Consider the following 20,181-nt stretch of genomic DNA (forward strand, 5'->3'; position numbering starts at 1 on the left):
ATGTAGCATATACTTATTGTTGATATCCTCCGGACTACAGATCACGATATCCTTTAATCGTCTTGGAAGTTATGGACAAACATGCAAAAGATTATTAAATCCCATGAATATTATATAGACACTTACGTGACCTTTGACACGAACCAATCAGGTTGCAGCAGGATGTAAACAAAGAACAGGGCCGGGCAAGCTTACTATGAGCTCTTATGGAAAAAGGTTGAAAAATGAAGGTTTTAAGCAAAATTGCGTTGAATTGGGGATGACTGGCCTTAATGAATAGTAATAGCGTAGAGCTAGTATGTAGTTGCAGCTTTTAATCTAGGATGAACATGAATGGTGGCAAGTACGCATCAGCGTGCTGTGTTCAAATGCATGGGTTTTTGACAACTTTTCGGATTAAGCGACGATTGTTGTATACTATACTATAGGATTGTGGTAATGCATATTTTGACGATTTCATTGGCTCCAGGTCTCGAGCGAAATTTTCAAGCATATCTCATGTTCAGAAATATATGCTATAAAATACAGTTGCTGGCACACATCACACTATTTTTGTGTATTGATTATGAAACTTGAAAGCAATGGAGATTCTATCGAATTTCTGGATTTGAGTGGAACAGCATCTTCTTCTAACACCGCGGAGAAAGCTACGAAGTATTTCATGGAGCGCTACGTACACGACTTGAAGATAAAGATTGAGGAGACAATCCACTCTTTGTGGAAGCAATATTCTATCTAGTGAACAGCCAATGTTATCGCAACTTGCGGAAAAGTGAGATAACACACTCAATGGAAATACACGTTTTCAGAAAAGCCATTATTGATTCGTCTTGCACTTGTGAGACAGGGTAAGTAAGGAAAAGAAATTTCTTTAGAGACTCCTGCAATAGATATTGTAACCATGATTTATTTTCACATTAGGTTCTGATATATGCTCTCATGCAAATGCATTGATTAAGACAATCCAGCACCTGAAGCTACAAGGACTACATTGTGATTTGCATCAGCATCAGTGAGCTCGATCGTGATCGACAAGCAATCTATCGACCGTACTCGCAACCGATCAACTCCTGCCTCAAGGTAGATTTTGGTGTATCTGGTGTCTTCAGTTTTATAACATTCCACCAAACACAAATAATCCTAGAACATTTTCACCTGGAGAATTGTTCATTCAACAAATTGGGCATCTAAATGAGCTTCAATGCAACACCACTGGAATATATATACATGCACTGTTGGTACACACTGACCACGACACCGCGCGATTACGATCCGTAGCATGCTATTAGGCATTACGATATTCACAATGGAACTGAATTTGCACAATTGCCAAATATGTTGCGTCATTTATTTTTAATTTTCAATCTTGAATTAGAGTATGCAATTAGTCCATATTTGGTTAGTTGTGATACACAGTGCTGCATAGTATGACACCGGACAAAATTTTATGCTCCTAGATTCTTCCGATCAGCTATTCAATATGAATTCGTTGTCTCGTCGTCTTTCTTTATGCGGAACAGTCTGGCTCAGGCATTTGACGGTGTGCCAAATCATGTGCAGGAATATTCAAATCTAGATTCAATTTCTTGATTTCAGACTCGGTGGTGAATCCCTTTTCTGCCATGATAGCATTGCCTGGCTCCCCATAACTGAACTCCATCATTTTCTTACATTTCTTGTCGAATCCACATATTTAACTAATATTTCGATCTGAAATGCTCCCTGTGAATAGTTCCTGCACGAAAGTAAGTGCACCACAAACCATCAATCCTTTCAAAGTTGTATGTGATTTATTGACAGTCAATAATCATTCTAGTTTTGAGAAATCATGAATGAATGCAAATGGTGCATTTTTAAGAACCACATATCTACATGGCCAAATTGAAATTTAATGAAGCAGTTACATATGGTTGACCCAATGGTTTGATACTATGCTTACAGCAATACTATAAATTTGACGTCAGTAGGATAAGTCGGGCAATTCAGAAAGAATTTAATGTAATCTAGCATAAAATATCAGCTTCTCCGCATCTTTTGACATTATGATGCTCCTCTGAGAACTGAACTTCACTAGCAATAATTGTCCGTCAATTTGTAATTTTCCTGGACGAGTTTCCTGTTTTGTGCTTCTACTTCTTCCAGAAATTTGAATTTCTTGAGTTTTATCCATCGACTTCCTGTTTCTGCAGCTTCATAAAAGATATCCATCAAGCCTGCGCAAAATATATAATATGTTTATTTTACAGAGCAACACTGCTGTGCAGGGCTGCAGGCACCTATCAAAGCGTACTCGTCCGACTCATGCAACGTATCACCGCTACCAATTTCAACTATTCATCTCATTATTGAATATATTGCTCTCAACAATTTCAATGACACACCATCAAGCAACAAAACTGGAGTGGAATAAAACGAGACACACACCAAGTTGATTGTGGCATCAAGTGTGACTGCATTTCAGATTGGACTCATTTTGAAACGCAGAATTGTTTCATCTAAATTATGTCACGATTCAATATTTTTGGTACAATATTAGATACCGTGTGTCATTTAATAAAATGAGAATTCCGATGACTACAAGGAAGTCCACATGCCTTTATCCAGATGTTACATTCTTCCATGCATCTTATTGGCTCTGGGAAAGGTACAAGCGCACACCAGGAACGGTCTGGGTAGCCATCTCCAAGTTACTCAGGCTATTAGCACAGTGTTTATCCTGATTGATTCAATTATGGAATGTGACTAGTCACATTCCATAATTCAATACATGAGCTAGAACAAAAAATGACGATTTCAGCTGGGAACGGATCATATTGCCTAACATATATCATATTAATATGATCATTGAAGAGGCAGACAAGTGTCCAGTGTAACAGTAATTTGCTAAATAATAATACAGACTGCAGACTACTATATACGATTCCATAAATAGAACGCATATAACGCCAAGCCTACATAATGAATACCCCACATATCCTGACTCAAGATTCCTCTAATACATGCTATTCGGTACGACAATCCTATAGTATACGACTAAGGATAATACAGTAATAGTTTCATCCGAAAAGTTGTCAGAAATCCATGCATTTGGACATACCATGCCGATGCGTGCTTGCCACCATTCATGTTTATTGTAGGTTAGAACACTGCAAATACATACTAGCTCTACGTTATTACCATTCACCAAAGCCAGCTATTCCCAATTCAATGTAATTTTGCTAAAAAATTATATTTTTCAACCCTTTTCCATAAGAGCTCATAGTAAGCTTGCCCGGCCATGTTCTTTGTTTACATCCTGCTGCAACCTGATTGGTTCGTGTCAAAGGTCACGTAAGTGTCTATTGACATTCAGCCAAATGAGTCCATTTTGACATCCTTCGCATGGTTCGCTGGTTTCGGTCCAGTTTTACTTTGGTGAACATGGTAAACATCGCAAGTTCATAATCGTCGGTTATATAGTTGGTTGTACTGGCTGACGGTGGCTGTACTTGTGCAAGGGTGAATTTAAACTTGATCCATACTAGTAAGTTATAACCTTTTAATCTATGTAAATCATAATGTTAAAATCTCGGAAATCATCCTTTACCTTTGCCGCTTCGACCGAATACTAGTAAAACACCGCCCCATCAAGCCTTGTTTATTGCTTTATCTGATTTTCGTCGTGTCAATGTCATTGTTATTGAACTTGACCTATTTTAGCGTGCCTAACGTTGTCGCATCGACAACCAAAATATTCAAATGTTGCGGTCAACTTAAAAAGTGAACCATGTAGATGCCTAGATGGTAAATTGGTAATCATAATCATAGCTAATCATTAAATCAAGTTTCTCCGACAATACTTTGTTTGTACTGGTCAGTTCCATTATGGAGAAATTCATCACTATGAAAAGAAATTGCAGTCACAACGACTTGGAATAGTCTTTAGTTGACATCCACCTAGACCAACATATTTTGATGAAGCCGATGAAGGGAAAACATGTAAAATGAGGTATTGGGACTCCCTAAAAGGTAACAGATGATAACATTAAATGAACATATGTTAAATCATGTACCGGTATAGCATGTGGACATGCCCAATACATAGATTGATACGAAATCCGCCATTCTGTGTTTGTGTTGGGAATACCATTACACTAGACTTGTTGATGAACTGTGATATCAGGAATATAATATATATGCACGGTTTCTCCAATTTGGCGTATTAGTATTTAATCGATTTAGATGTAGAGCGACACTTTACTAAGTTGCAACCTTCTGACAGCGATGTAATTTCGCAATTCATTCTAAAACATAGGGTATTATTCATTAATTGTAACTCTCCTGACCATTACAAATCTTCTTTTCTCTCGGTGATAGAAGGCCCGTAACACTTCCCTTGGTATTTTCTATTAGATGTTACAAGATGCAATCAATTTATGCTAAATTGAGTCTCGAGAGAAGTCAAGGTCCGAATTGTGATCTAATATGTCAAGATGTAAACTGGACTATCTCCAACGCTAGCTGTTTTTACTACAAGGGATTGTTTCATATTATCATATTTTATTATACCCGTCAATTTCACATTGTTACATTGGTGTGTTTGCGGGAGAGAGAGAGAATATATTCAAAATCAATTGTGGAATGACACACACAACAAAAAATGATCGGATGCACTACAACTAGGCCAAAATGCAGTTCATGAAGGAATTGTCATGCAAAATGATTATTAGTTAGGAATTTATGATTAATAGAGTTACAGTAATTGGGAGATGATGCTGATGTGAAATTTTCTGGCGTTATTGGGAGTAATCAGATCTATAGGCTATTGGGTAGGCTACTCAGTGTAATAGAGAACATAACATTTGGTATGAGAACTACAATTATGAAAGTAATATACGACAGTCCGAGCTACACAAAAAGTGACGCTGACGATTGTGGTGTAAACATACGCCTGGTACTGTGAAGCATCCGATTATAAACTGCTCAGGAGCAATTCCAGATCTTTTGCAAATGATAATGAAATATCTTACATGGTTTTTCAGGCAAGAACAATTCTATAATTGTATGATGAAACAAGAGTGCTTATAAATCATATTTTTCACCTTCCACCTATCAAAAGTTTTGTAGCTAAAATAAACCTGAAATATTCTGCCTGCATTTCTGGGAATACGCGATGAGCGAGCCCGGGGAATTACGACACAAGTCCGATTCGTCAGACTATCACCAGCGTAGCTGCTGGGTGTGTTTCGGCACTGACGAAGACGGGGATATGAATTCCGCCTGGGTGAAACCCTGCCGATGCAAGGGAACCACCATGTGGGTGCACCACACCTGTCTCATGCGGTGGATTGACGAAAAGCAAAAAGGACATTCCTTCAACAAAGTCAACTGCCCGCAGTGTAACACCGAATACGTCATCGTGTTCCCTCCGTTTGGGAAGCTTGCGAAAGCTATCCAATACATTGACCATTTGGTGTATAAAGCATCACCGATTGCCGCCACTGGTGTGCTTTTGGGTTCTCTGTACTGGAGCGCGGTCACGTACGGAGCCATCACTGTAATGCAAGTGTTAGGTCACAAAGAAGGACTAGATATGATGGAGCGGGCCGATCCCTTGTTTTTACTTGTGGGCCTTCCCATGATCCCGGTTGTTTTGATTCTGGGTAAAATGATACAGTGGGACGATCATCTCCTGAAATTTTACAACAGGCACGTTCACAAGTTGTACGCGCTTAAAACTTTTTTCTCGGGCAGTACGATGCCCAGGTCGATTCAAACCATTTTGCCGCCCGTCCCAGTCCAAGCTCGACAAACTAGGGAGATAAAATTCACAAGGGTCCTGTGCGGCGCTTTGATATTTCCAACTGTAGCCACGCTATTCGGAAAGCTGTTATTTCACAGCGTCAAGTCCAATTTGCGCCGTAGCGTTTTAGGGGGTATGTCATTCGTATTCCTGAAGGGGATCTTTAATATCTACTTGAAATTTCAAGTGCAGAGCAAGCTCGGGCAAAGGCAGATTAAAGATTATATCGCCGAGGATGATGATGATTCTGATGACCCATGAATTTTGTGCAGGCCTCTTTTGTAGGCCATTATCGTTTGTAACTTGTAAATGCCACTGGGCACTCTTACTCTTGTTTGTTTCTTCAAAACCACAGTATCAATATGACTTGAGTCATCATCTATTTATTGTAAGTATGGAATTGGTCGATTTATGTATGTCATTTTTGAGAGCGTGAAATTTTTCATTGATATTGGGCCCATCTCTGGAATTCAAAACATAAATCAAATGTGTAACTTCGGCTAAGCCAGTGGTTCCCAAACTTATTCAACCCATCGCCACTTTCTCAATCTCGACACAAATTTTCACCCCCTCCCTATATTTACGGTTCAAAAAAGAGGACGTCTAAACGGGAAATATATTCACCTAAACTCTGATTGCTGGTAAATTTACTAAAATAGGCTGTTTTTCCGAGGTGGAGGGTGCCCGGAAAACAGGTTTCCGCGTCTACTTTCCATTGAGTAGGCCTTTTTTTCGCGTCGTATGCGGGATAAGCCAAGCCGTTATCACGTGCATTTTTGGGCCGTGTTAATTAAATATACGTCATTGGACGTTTTTAAAATTTTCGCCCCCCCCATATCGCCCCTCTGGTGTTTTCGGCCCCTTGTTTCATAACATCGCCCACTGGGGGGTTGATATTGTCAACGTTGGGAACCACAAGTTTAATTGTGGATTATATTGCATAACATGATGAGTGAACGAATCCTAAAACATCTAATATGAGAAATTCGATAATTTGAATGGTGTTTTTACAATTTTATTATGTTATGTGCAATGCCCGTGTACTGTACATGTATAGCTAACTTGTTCCAGTGACGTGTTCAGGAAGGCATACAACTTGAAATTTGATGATCATTCTGAAGTTCCAGTGGACATATATGTTAGACTTTGTACCCAACCTCACGTCATGATTACTTTTCTAGCTATTCTATCATTGATGGGTCTGTCACTTCTGTTTGTGAACTAGTAGACTTTTTGGAAATCTGTTGTTGTATATCATGAATAATTATGTTACTATATTTCATGTAGTGGTGAACGCTGATATTGAATGTATTTGACTCTTGAAAGGCGCAAATTTAGTTCAATGATTTCTTATGGGCGATTTTTTGTTTTATTAGTGAAATTAAGTAACGATATACGATGTCATATCATACGCTAAATCAGTATTTACAAGAGGTAAGTGACTTTTCTTGAAATTTTTAAGTTTTTCAAGCTGCTGTACTACCGCTACTGAGTACTGCCGCAAGACAACCATATCTGATAGAAACCTTTTGATTATTTCACACTTTCATTTGGGTGCCTTGGGGTCGACTTTTATCAAAATACGCCAAACAAGCCTGTGCCTACAGAAGGAGGTTTTGTAACATCTGAAAATAGTAGCCTACATTGAGCGTAAGAGCTGTCTCCGCCCCGATTATTCGAAATTTCATGCCTGCGACGTCATATTTTGTGATGCAATTCTCGATATACAATGTTCTTTTCAATTCTCTACTAGTTGCTGACGATTACCCTGACGCGTGTCGGCCAAAAATATTCGGGTTCATTTCAATATGAATATACTATTCAATTTCACAGAAGTGTAGTTAAACAAATTCTATTTCACACAAGACATGTAAATTTATCAAGCTGACAACCTCCTTAAAATTGCAGCCAAACTATAATGCCAATCACTCATTCCGACTGTCCTAGAAATTGCTATTTCCACTCTGAATTAAGTTCACTGCATTACTTATATCTCTATGCTACTTGATCACCAATAGTTACTACTTTGGCCGTGTCTCCATTCAGGTGTCTTCGGTGCTAGACGAATATGACGGTGACGGTTTCGCACGCTTGGTATCATTCAACGACCCGCACGTCGCTAATTCTAAGCTGCAGAGTGAAAATGCAATCGGCAGCTGTCGTCGCTTCTTTGACAGTCCTTACGACGAAATCATTGCGGCTCATCTCAGGTGAGTGATACTGAGACTTTGTGTATGCGGATGTAGCCGGCAGGGTTTTACCAAGTCGCAAGGTTCCGAGTCGCGAGTCAATTTTACTTTTGCGGTTTTTACTCGAGTCAAGTCGAGTCATTTTCAACTCGCAACCGAGTCGAATACAAGTCAGTGAGCAAATGGTCGAGTGCGTGGCATAGTTTTGAGACTCTAGTTCAGGGTTGTAATGACTCGACTCAAGCCACTTTTTTTTGGTGACTCGACTTAACTCCAGTCATTTTTTCGAATGCGTAAAATGACTCGACTCGGCTACTAGAACGGCCTTCATTGTAACTTTTAAGAATAGTAAAGTTACCAACCACATTATTGGTATTTCGTCTATCAGTCATGATAATTGGAAAATAGGGCCAGAAACTGTTAAGACTAAAGAAAATTACGATATTATGAAAGCAATCCACGCAATATCACTCGAGCAGAGTTGTAAAAGTGGGTTGAACCAGATTGAACAGAAAACCGAACAGTGAGCATAATCACTTGGACTCGGACTCGAGTCAAACCACTATGACTCGGTGGTGAATTTAAAGTGACTCGACTTGACTCGAGTCAAAACTATAAAAGTGAGATTGTCTTGTGACTCGAAACCTTGTGACTTGGTGACTTGACACTTTTTTGAAATTCTTAGGTCATATCGAAGGCCTCGCATTCATACTTATTTTTCTCACTCTTAACATGTCTGTTAACGGCTACTAGGGTTGTAATGACTCGAGTCACAATTTTTGATGACTCGACTTGACTCGAGTCATTTTCTTGAAAATGAAAATGACTCGACTCAACTCGAGTCAATTTTTGTATTGACTCCACTTGTACTCGAGACTGGGTCTACCGAGACAGGCATTCATTGTAATTTTGAAGAATAGTAAAGTTATCACACTATTATTATTTCGTCTATCAGTACTGATACTTGAAAATGCTACCAGAACTATTAAAAGTGAGGAAAATTAGTACCGGTATATTATGAATGCGAAGCATTCGATATCACCAAGCAGAGTTGTAAAAAGTGGGTTTCACTTGACATTAACTCAGAACTGAACAGTCAACACAATGACTTGGACTCGGACTCGGGTCGAAACAGATTGACTTGGACTCTTACTTGACTCGGTGGTGAATTTAAAATGACTCGGCTTGACTCGAGTACAGGCCGAGTCGAGTGACTCAAGAAAATGACTTAAGTCAAGTCGATTCAACAAAAAATTCCGACTCAAGTCATCACAACCCTGGTAGCCGTTAACGAGTCGGTAAGGCCTACTGAGGGCGAGTGTCTTTACCTGTGCTGCTTATGTGTTTTGGATTTTAGAAAGCTTATGATATTGCTTCTACCATTGACTCAGTGAGTTTTAAAATGTAAAATTTGATCAAGTAAAATGCCAGTTTTGGGTGAATTTCCGTCGAATTGAAGTCAGTGGAAATCACTAGCCGATGGCGTTGGTCAAAGTGGTCCGTGTTTTTACTCACGTGGAAGTCGCAATTTACAAGGCATGAAAAAACACACTTCAAGAAGAAATAAAAAATACGAAAAGTACTTGATTTGAAAAGTCAATTTGCTCGAGGGGTCGTATATTGTTGGCGGTAAATCTGAGGTGAATACTACTTTATAGAATGCAAGATGTTTCTTCGTGAGTAATGCAAATTGACATAAGTAGATTCTTGGAAAATTTATTCAGTTACCGTGATACAGGGACTATTTCACACGGTGTTCATGAAATTGTTACAAACTTATCCCAAAATTGCCTTCGAGGTTTTAAAATCCGGAATTATAAAAAATATGTTGTTTTGCCTAAAAAGTGTTCAAGTCAAAGTTCAAGTCGTCTCAAAACATATAACGGCTTGAGTACCCCAATTTTCCATGTATAATGCGCAAAATTTTACCGATTTTTTGCCCTAAAATAGGGGGGTGCGTATTATACATGGGTACAGCAAGCCTTGAAAAAAAATCCTTCGATCAAAAACTTGAAATCACACCTTTCTTCGTGCTTGTTTAAATTGCGCATCAGCTCTAGCCATTGGGCCCCGTAATTCGTATTATAGAGTGTAACGCGCTGCCAAATAGAGAAGCGTGTTACCAATCAACGAAAGCGTGTTTCTAATTAATGAGAGTCATCTGCAAAGCACGCGATCTCTTGCTGAGTGGGTTTGCCGTTTGTACGCGAGCGAAATTAGGTCGCTAATTGCTACAAACGTGCGCGGCAATCCTTGTTGATTCATCGCGTCAAAGCCAGGCCTCAACAATCGCATACACAAGAGGCCATGTGCGCGAGATATAATCGCTTGCGTAATCAGTCGCATCTCCAACAGGACTGGTGCGCCCGACATAACCGTTTGCCTGAGCAATCGCATCTGTAATTGTAATAGGCCACGTGTGCAAGATGTCGTGTGTCGCTAGCCTGAACAATCGCGTCGCCGACCTTACAGGCTTTAGTTACTATCTACTCTCGTTTAGAGATAATGCCAATAATGGTATTATGATTAGCGATCATTATGTCATAATTGTTCGACAGTGACATCGCAAAACAGAATAACATCGAATACTAAACCGCAACTATTCATGTAGGGTCAGATCATGTCAAGTGATCCAAGCCATATCCCCCACCATCTCGAGCCGACATGAAAATTGGCATGATTACAGAGCTTTGTTTTCTGATTTCAGAAAAACAAATTTTGTGAAAATCGGTCGAGCACAACCGAAGATGTGGCCATTCAAAAATTGCAGTTTTTGTGATCGCTCAAGCGGAAAAAATGTCAGAAATTTACACATGTAATTGAAATTTGCTATATTTTGGTCAAATTGAGGTTGTTGAGGGTGAAACTTCCACACTTGGTCATTTACATCCTACTTGATACTTTGCCCCCTTCTTTGACACCTGGGGTTGCATAGTCTGACCTTTAACCCCGTGAATCTGTTAATGTCTTCAAAAATCACTCATGTGTGACGTCATATTTAATTGCAAATATCTTTTGGCTGAGAGGTGATGTCATCAAGTGTTAGGTGTCATTGGAAAGCTCTTGACAAGGACTTTCAAAATCAACAATAACTTTCCTCGCTAAAGAATCATTATATTAGAAAAATTTGTTGTAAAAAAGTGTTGAAAAAATATTTGTATTTTGAAATGTTATTACAATTTTACTTTTACAGGCTGCACGGTATTGGATTAAGACTTATGTTTGTAGTATGGATACTTGTAGTATAGGCTCTGTTTTGGAAGCTGTTTGTCACATAAAGGCCTACCGATATCAAAAGCAAAAATTAGTGTCACTGGATGATCTAAATGATGAAGAACGAGAGCTTCTGAAAATCCGGGTTGGAGCAGAATGCAACATCAATACTAGTACCGGTGCTGATCTTCTGACTACTGGTACAATTTGCACGTTTCACAAGTATAAATTTCTTGACACTTATTCTGCATCATATAAATCCTGCTGTGATGTATTTGAAGGCCACACAAGACCTATCAAAAAACAACTAGGCATCATTTCTTTGAACTGGTTTAAACGAATTAAGCACCACGACAGTAGCTTGAATATAATTCCGGGCAGGAAACTGTGCAACAATTGCAGATATAAAATGGAAAAAAAGCTTGAAAGCAATCCTGATACATCATTGAGTACTAGTGGAAGTGAGTTGGAAGAAATACAATCACAGTTTGAAGCAGATTCCTCACTATCATCTCTAAATAAGAGTCTTCATGCTGTTGGTGAATCTCCACTAAAGCTGCATGCTCTTTCTGGTAATCGGAAAATCAGATACGGCAAAAGAAAATTAGAAGAATTGAATTTCAATGTTAGAACAAAGCTTGCCACGGTTTTACATGTTGATGAGATTCAAGAATTAGTAGAGACGGGAAAAGAGGAATATGAAAATGAAGCTGCTTTTGAAAATATCATATCAGAAATGAAAGAAAAAATCAGTAGCCCTAATTCAACAAGAGCTCAAAAAATTTAAGTCTTAACAATGGCTCCAGAAAATTGGCCAAGAAAGAAAATCTCGGAAATTTTTGGAGTAAGTGAAAGGTTAGTGAGACATGCGAAAGAGCAACGAAAAGACAATGGAGTTTTTTCTTTACCACCACCACGAAAAGGGAAGATGCTTTCAGATGAAACAATTGAAACAGTTGTGAAGTTTTTTGAAAACAACGAACACAGCAGGTTGATGCCAGGGATGAAAGACCGAGTTAGCATTAAAAAGAAGGTGTATAAACAAAAACGTCTACTTTTGTGTACTCTGAAAGAATTGTATACCTTGTTTAAACAGCAAAACCCGCATGTGAAGATTGGATTCACTAAATTTTGTGAATTGAGGCCAAAATGGTGTGTTAGTGCAGGATCATCTGGAACACATGCAGTATGTGTCTGCACCATACATCAAAACGTTGTTCTTATGTTGCATGCTGCCCACATTGAAGAAACTTATAAAGATTTGCTTCAATTGTCAGTCTGCAATATTGAAAACAGAGACTGCATGCTGCAGCGTTGTTCGAACTGTCCCGGATTTGAACCAGTTCAGGAATTACTCAACTCAAAATTTGAAGATGTGGATGAACCAATTTCTTTCAAACAGTGGGTGTCAGTTGACCGAACTGATCTTATAACTCAAACCTTATCAGTAACTGAGTTTATTCAATTATTATTGAAAAGGCTTGCGAATTTAGCACCACATCATCACATTTCGCATTCACAGTCTTTATATTTGAAAAAACGTAAACAAGATATGGATCATCAAACAGCTCTTGTATTAATGGATTTTGCAGAAAATTACTCTTTCCACATTCAGGATGAAGCTCAGGGGTATCATTGGACCCACCGAAGTTGCACTGTGCACCCAGTAGTTTGCTACTACAAGTCTGCAAGCAATGAAATTTTGCATTTTAGTCTCTGTTTTCTATCCGAAGAGTTGTTGCATGATGCAGTCATGGTTTATTTGATTCAGCGTAAAACAATTCAAGTTCTCAAAGCAACAATTCCCGATTTGGACAATATTGAATATTTTAGCGATGGTTGTGCTGCGCAGTACAAAAACAGAAAATCTTTTTACAATTTGTGCAAGCACAATGATGACTTTAAAGTGGACGCCGCTTGGTCCTTTTTTGCCACCAGCCATGGTAAATCGCCATGTGATGGAGTTGGTGGCACTGTCAAAAGAGCTACAGCAATGGAAAGTCTGAGACGCCCACTGAATGATCAGATTTTGAATGTGGAAGGAATGATGTCTTATTGCGTGCCAAATCTTCAAAAAATAAAATTTATAAATTTGCTCAAAGACGAATTGGATGCTACAAAATCTTTTCTGGAAACTCGATTTCAGCTCGCAGCCACAGTCAAAGGTACTCGAGCCTTTCATCATTTTAGGCCATTGTCATCAACAAAGCTAGGAGCAAAACGTGTCAGCCAAGATGAGCACTATGCGTTGGAAGTTGAATTGAATGAAGACTCTGAAAACCAAGAACACATCCTTCAAAGTGAAATTATTCAAAACCAATTTGTATGCGCGGTTTATGACAAAAAGTGGTACATTGGCATGGTCATAGAGTTGGATAAGCTAAACAACGATGCTTTGGTTAACTTCATGCACCGTAAAGGTCCATCTCTGTTTTTTCACTGGCCACAAAATAAAGACTGTTGTTGGACACCATTCCAGCACATTTTGTGCACAGTAGACGTTCCTTCTTTAGTCAATAGTCGGGGACAGTATGAACTGTCAAAAGAATCAAAAGTGAAAGTGGATCGAGGTTGGGAAAAATATCATAAAAGATAAATGTATCTGATGTGTGAAAAGTAATCATCGCTGCACAATATAAAAACTACAAAACCCACAGGACATTGATGTTTATTGTCATGCTTAGTGCTGATTGTCACTCAAATCTATTGTGTAGACACAAAAAATATTGTATCTCATCATTGTGTTAATTTGGAATTCTTATATGTTTATGAAGTATTTTGTGTATTCACCACAAACTGTGCAGCAAAAATTCCTTCAATATTTGAAAATCGGTTTGTTCTATAAGTACGCAATGTGAGAATTTTTCATTAAAACATGCTATTTGCAGGTTAGTTTCTTTGCACTCTTACGGTGTGTAATGGTTCTTTAGCGAGGAATGTTATTTTTGATTTTGAAAGTCCTTGCCAAGAGCTTTCCAATGACACCTTATACTTGATGACACCACGTCTTAGCCAAAAGATATTTGCAATTAAAAATGGCGTCACACATGAGTGATTTTTGAAGACATTAACAGATTCGCGGGGTTAAAGGTCAGACAATGCAACCCCAGGTGTCAAAGAAGGGGGCAAAGTATCAAGTAGGATGTAAATGAACATGTGTGAAAGTGTCACTCTCAACAACCCTAATTTGACCAAAATATAGCAGATTTCAATTACATGTGTAAATTTCTGACATTTTTTCCGCTTGAGCGATCACAAAAACAGCAATTTTTGAACGGCCACATCTTCAGTATTACTTGACCGATTTTCATAAAATTTGTTTTTCTGAATTCAGAAAGAAAAGTTTTCTAAGCATACCAATTTCCATGATAATCTGAGATGGTGGGGGCATAAATTGAAATTTTTCTGGATCACTTGACATGATCTGACCCTGTACTCATGTACTGCGAATGCGGGATGCGTACTATGCATGGGTACAGGCTTTTTTCCTAGAATATACATGTCATTTCAAGGGTGAATATTATACATGGGGGCGCACTATATTCGGAAAATTACGGTAATTACTGATTTGTTGATTCGTCCTGTTCGAGTATCCACGGAAAGAGTCCATTTTCCGACGGCTGTTCTCGTCGAATTGCAGGGCTTGCTGGTGCGTTGCGAATCGAGACTTCGGCGAGGCCCACAACAGTCAAGTGGCGACGGTGCACGCCTTTGTGAGGGCCTTTCAAGTTCAAAAAGACGAAAACTGGTAGGTTAGGAAACTTGAGGACTTGCGTTGACATTGCTTGTGAATGAATCCGCATCTAATAGAGTCAACCTGTGTCTTTGTGTTGAACTCCTGTTTCAATAGTACTGGGCCTGACAACGCTTATTAAAACTGCTATCTATTCAGAGTGATTGTAAACGATCTCTTCGCCCCGATTTTTCGGAATTTTATGACAGTGACGTCATATTTTGTGATACAATTTTCGAGATACAATGTTCTTTCAAATTCTCTACTAGTTGCTGACGATTACCCCTAACGAGTGTCAGCCGAAAATATTCGGGTTCATTTCAATATGAACGTATCATTCACTTGTAAATTATAATTTACCGTAAACTTTGACAGGGCCTTGCCCATCATGTACACGTTGATCTTGGACCTGAGGAGATTTGCCGACAAGGTACGTCCGAAACAAACGCGACGTTGTCAGCCCGTTGACCGTGTCGATCTTTTTAGGCTGAACAAATCGTTCTGTCCTCCGGTAAGGGAAGGAAAGGTGACACTCTAGAAACAGCTGCCGAAGTCGTCATGAGCTGTTTCAGAGTCTGCGCAAGTGATGGGTAAGTCTGTTATGCATCCATCTCTCAATATCATAGTTTGTCATCGAATTCAACACAATGTCTTTTAAAAGGTCATTGAACATATGAGTAGGGCTGTGCAAAGCAGGGTTGTAACCGAGTCACAAGGTTCCAAGTCACAAGTAAATGTCACTTTTATCGTTTGACTCGAGTCAAGTCGAGTCATTTTCAATTCACCACTGAGTCAAGTCCGAGTCAGCTATTAGAGCAGGGGTCACCAACACGCGGCCCGCGAGGTCCTATTTTGCGGCCCGCGACCCGATTTGAAAAAAATTCAGAAAAACGCTTAGTAAATCATTTTGAAACGCTGAAATTGATTTCAATTGAAACATAATGTTGTTGTTGTTCAAAGTAAGCCATTATACTGTGCCCAATATCACTATTCCTTTCAAGTTGAAACGGCTTCGGCATGGTAATATCATTCCCTGGATGAAGAATTTGCTGGTACGAATGGGCATAATATATTGCCTTGACGTGCAATGGCCCACGACTGCCAAGACCGAGACGCGGGAAAAACAACTTCGGGCTCTCCAAAAGACCATGCTTTACGAGGAGATAGTTGTCTAGCAAGCAGGCCTACCGTGTCTAGCTAACCCAAATATTGATTCTTTAATCCAGGGGTGGCCATCTGCGGTAGTAGAAGGGAAATTATGTGGCTGTCGACACTTTTGATAACAACCCTACGTTTTCTAAGATACTCCCTGCATCAGCTCTATCGGTGAATCTGATCACATTGGCCGGGAAAGGATAAATATTTTATAGTAATATGTGAAACTATACGAATATTGACGAAATTCACTAATAACATAGAAAAATTTTTCGCGCTTCGCGACTACAGGCCCCGGTTTCCGGTGGCTCTTTACAACATAACTACTAACGATTTCGGTACGCTTAGTAAGCCGATATGTATAAATGGATTAGTTCGGAGTGTACCGGCAATGGACATGGACAATTTAACCTGGGCATTTGACCCCAGCTAGTTTATTACGACTAACCACCGGTATGCGGCCGCAGGCTAAATGAGTAATCGAAATGCGGCCATGAATAGCAAAAATGTTGGCCACCCCTGTTTAGCGGCTACAGAGTGTTGTCAGGTATCGTGTACAGCTCATAGTTCAAAATATAACGAAATTGATGATCATGATAATTTTTATTATATTTGTGTTTGTTCAATAAAATATTATTTCCTTGTGGTGACTATAACCGTCGCCCATGTAAGAGAGCACAGCATTGTAATAACGTAGAGTTATCAGATGTGGTTGTTGAACTGCGTTGCCAACTTTTACATCGATATTGATGTCCTGCGGCCCGCGGTCTCTAGGAATTCGGAAAAGTGGCCCGCGACCCATTTTGAGTTGGCGACCCCTGTATTAGAGGGTCGAGTCCGAGTCATATTGCTTTGACTCGAGTCGAAGTCATTATGTTCACTATTCAGTTTTCAGTTGAATTCGGTTCAATCCACTCTTTTCAACTATTCTCGAGTGATATAGAATGGCTCGCATTCATAATATAGGAATTTTCCTCAATTTTAACAGTTTCTGTCCCTATATTCCAAGTGGGCTACCAAGACTGATGGACGTAACAATAATAATGTGGTAACTTTACTATTCTTTGAAGTTACAACGAAATGTCTGTCTTGGTTGCCCTAGGCTCGAGTCATGACTTGGTTCGAGTCATGCGCGAACGAGTCGAGTCATTTTACGCATTTGAAAAAATGACTCGAGTAAAGTCGAGTCGCCAAAAAACTGCGACTCGAGTCATTATAACCCTGGTGCAAAGTCTAGTACTTCGCTGATTCAATTCCGAGTAGAGTGTTAAGCTTCAAGTCCAGTCCAGTGTTGGAGTAAGAATCATTGGGACATATAGGAAGAGTTGAAATAGGTACCTGGTATGCAAGTTCAACAAAATATTAAAATATATTGTTTGGCAAGAAAATAATGCCAACTACTGATCGTCAAAGATGATTCTGTTTTTAATAACCATAACCAACTCGAATCATTGCAAGTAATACTTCAGACTTATTCGAATGCTCTGACCGTTGTGCCTGTGACTCGATTCAAAACACTATGACTCGGACTCGACACTCTACTTGCACTTGGGCTTGACTCGGAGGTTTTTGGAAAATGACTCGACTTGACTCGAGTCAAAACTATAAAAGTTAAGTTGACTTGTGACTCGGAACCTTGTGACTTGCTTACAACTGTGCATATGAGCATGCGACACAATAGCATGAGGGTTAAATTTGGGTGGGTTTACGCTTATAAACTCAAAGGCATGACTGTTTTATGCAAAACTCATTGGCATTGCGTCCCGTGCTGAAATGTCAGGAAAGCACGATATCTTGTGAAAGATTGAAGGGTATAAACTTGATGCTTTCCGAGCACCGAGTAAGCAATAAAATACGGCACTACACTTTTAACAACAAGTGATTTTATAAAATATTTAAGTATTTCTCTTGATCAGATTACAGCAAATGAGTGTGTCCCATTTTAAGTTTTGTTAATCTATAATCATTATTACCGTTCACTGTTCTTTTCAGACGCTCGTCGGTCGACGTTTCCAAGAAATGGGGAATGCTTTTTCTCGTCAACCAACTCTTTAAAATATATTTCAGGTTGGCCTTTCGAAGTTTTTGTGTACCGGTACTTCTAGAGTAGGCCAAAGTGGCAGTTTCCAAGCCAAGCAAGTAGAACGTTGAATTTTAATGGTTTGGACTGTGTTTGGTGTATAGCTTTCAGAGAGTAGTTTGTGGGTTATCCCTCCGCGCTTTATTCTGCGAGTAGCCCCGACAACTTTTGAAACTTGTTAGGCGTGTCTTGTTGTCAGATGTGAATATACTTGAATATACTTGTACCTACTGTAATGTTACTTATAGACTAATTACTATTCTTTTTCATCTAGAATCGGAAAGTTACATTTATGCAAACCGTTGATCCGGGCCATCGAGAGCAACAATATAAAAGATAAATTCACTCTCGCGCAAAGGGTTACTTATAAGTACGTCTGCTCTGAAATTCTCTGCTTGAATGAAAACACTTCTTCGTTTCATCCCTCTAGGTTTTATGTCGGAAGAAAAGCAATGTTCGACAGCGATTATAAAATGGGTGAGCATTTTAGGACCATCGTCATTGGTGTACGCCATCCCGTAATTGGCTGTAGCAAATTACATGTAGTCTTCTATCTGTCGCTGACTGCTCGGTAATTGAAGTAGGAGTTACCGGTACTCGTATTAAGGTTGCAAATTTCTACTCATTTACAAGTAGAAATATTCAAGACGTGCCAAAACTGCTTGGAGTGGAAATAGAAAATGAACAATCCTCAATTTACTTTTTACCTTTACATATCCAAAATGTAAGGGGTGAGCAAGTCTGCCAACAACAACTGTCCTAGTAGTAATCTCAAGACGTAATCACTGAACCCGCTTGATTACTGCGACATTTTTAAATGACACACGGTCCCTTGCAAAATCGACACAAGACACCATGTTTGATTTTATGGTGTCAATCGGACAGGTGTAGGCGATTTTTTTTTTTGAGACCAGCACTGCTATGTTTGCTTGCGTTTTTTAGAGTGCAAGTCTAATATCGGGAATCGCGTTCAACCCTTGAAAACGGTTGTCTTGGCGTCCATAGGGCGATTAATCTGATCTCTGGGGGACGAATCCTTGATTAACGATATAATGTCGGACCACCATCGAGTTTGAGTAATTTCAGTAATGGGTACTGACTACAGCTGATGTTGATTTACTGTCCGCCTCTAATGTGTCTGTCGTGATGCAATCATGTTACCTTACAGCCGACGAGTTCTTGAGTTTCGCCTTCAAGAACTGCCACTCCAGTTGCAAGAAGAACTTGAAACTGATCATGACATACCTGGTGCCTGTGAAAATGCTTCTCGGCAGCTTGCCACCGAAATCGATACTCGAACGGTACGGCCTCGAGCAGTACGGCAATATCGCAAACGCCATCAGGTACAATGCTGGTTTGTTGACCAAACGTTGGTCTCTCTCGTGAGCTAGCACTCGATTTTAGGACTGGGAACGTGCAGCAGTTCAACGAGACTCTGGGCAGTAATGAAAGTCTGTTTATCAAGACCGGGGTGTATTTAATTTTGGAGAAACTGCGCGCCGTGGTGTTGAGGACGTTGCTGAAACGCGTGTCGGAATTGTTGAACACGCACCAAGTTCCGTTACAGTCCTTCCAGAGCGCGTTGGAAATGCAAGGGGTGAGAATCGCAAGAGCCGAGTACTTGCACTACTTACTCTAGGGTAGCGGACACCCTCCACCCCGTTTAGTTCCAATTTAGCTCAATTATCGTTCAAACTTCATTTGGTATTGATTGCTTTTATGCGACATTCATTCCTTGTTTCAATAATTTAATGACGAATGGCAGCTGGCGAAGTCTTCTGAGCTCGTCGATGGCTGCTGCCTTTGACAGTCCGATTTTTCAGATATCTGACATCGATATGGACGAAACCGAGTGCTTGGTGGCGGGCCTGATCTATTCCGGCAATATACGAGGATACATTTCACACCAACACAAGAAGCTGGTTATCAGCAAAAAGAACGCGTTCCCGCCGGTCTTGACCACGACATGACATCGTTGAAAATTGTTACCAACGTATTTTTTAGAAAAAATATGAAATTTTTCACTGCC

General features: G+C 39.6%; 2 protein-coding genes and 1 long non-coding RNA gene across 3 annotated transcripts; all 3 read left to right on the forward strand.

The window, feature by feature from the left end:
* The first annotated feature begins 117 nt into the window (after positions 1–117).
* On the forward strand, positions 118–2,589 carry LOC145437192 (uncharacterized). Its single transcript, XR_013914610.1, has 3 exons — positions 118–848; positions 922–1,080; positions 2,247–2,589. It is a non-coding gene; the product is annotated as an uncharacterized LOC145437192 (long non-coding RNA).
* An 846-nt stretch (positions 2,590–3,435) lies between these two features.
* On the forward strand, positions 3,436–7,163 carry LOC145437191 (E3 ubiquitin-protein ligase MARCHF5-like). Its single transcript, XM_080314382.1, has one exon. It carries the CDS (start codon positions 5,153–5,155, stop codon positions 6,041–6,043), a length of 891 nt encoding a protein of 296 aa, XP_080170508.1. The 5' UTR covers positions 3,436–5,152; the 3' UTR covers positions 6,044–7,163.
* LOC145437189 (PCI domain-containing protein 2-like) lies at positions 7,157–20,181 on the forward strand. The gene is made up of 11 exons (XM_080314377.1): positions 7,157–7,216; positions 7,829–7,992; positions 14,825–14,932; positions 15,293–15,347; positions 15,404–15,507; positions 18,065–18,139; positions 18,427–18,522; positions 18,583–18,629; positions 19,321–19,495; positions 19,557–19,749; positions 19,976–20,181. The coding sequence occupies exons 1-11, from the start codon at positions 7,181–7,183 to the stop codon at positions 20,120–20,122; spliced, it is 1,200 nt and encodes a 399-aa protein (XP_080170503.1). The 5' UTR covers positions 7,157–7,180; the 3' UTR covers positions 20,123–20,181.

This window comes from Botryllus schlosseri, chromosome 4 (genome assembly GCF_051294905.1).
Source record: "Botryllus schlosseri isolate E-star chromosome 4, Bs_hap1, whole genome shotgun sequence".
Classification (NCBI taxonomy): domain Eukaryota; kingdom Metazoa; phylum Chordata; class Ascidiacea; order Stolidobranchia; family Styelidae; genus Botryllus; species Botryllus schlosseri.

Coding starts and splice junctions, on each gene's coding strand:
- LOC145437189 (XM_080314377.1), top strand. CDS start 7,181: ATGTCATATCATACGCTAAATCAGTATTTACAAGAG. Junction 15,348..15,403: donor TGAGGAGATTTGCCGACAAG/GTACGTCCGAAA, acceptor CGATCTTTTTAG/GCTGAACAAATCGTTCTGTC. Junction 18,523..18,582: donor GCGCAAAGGGTTACTTATAA/GTACGTCTGCTC, acceptor TCATCCCTCTAG/GTTTTATGTCGGAAGAAAAG.
- LOC145437191 (XM_080314382.1), top strand. CDS start 5,153: ATGAGCGAGCCCGGGGAATTACGACACAAGTCCGATTCGTCAGACTAT.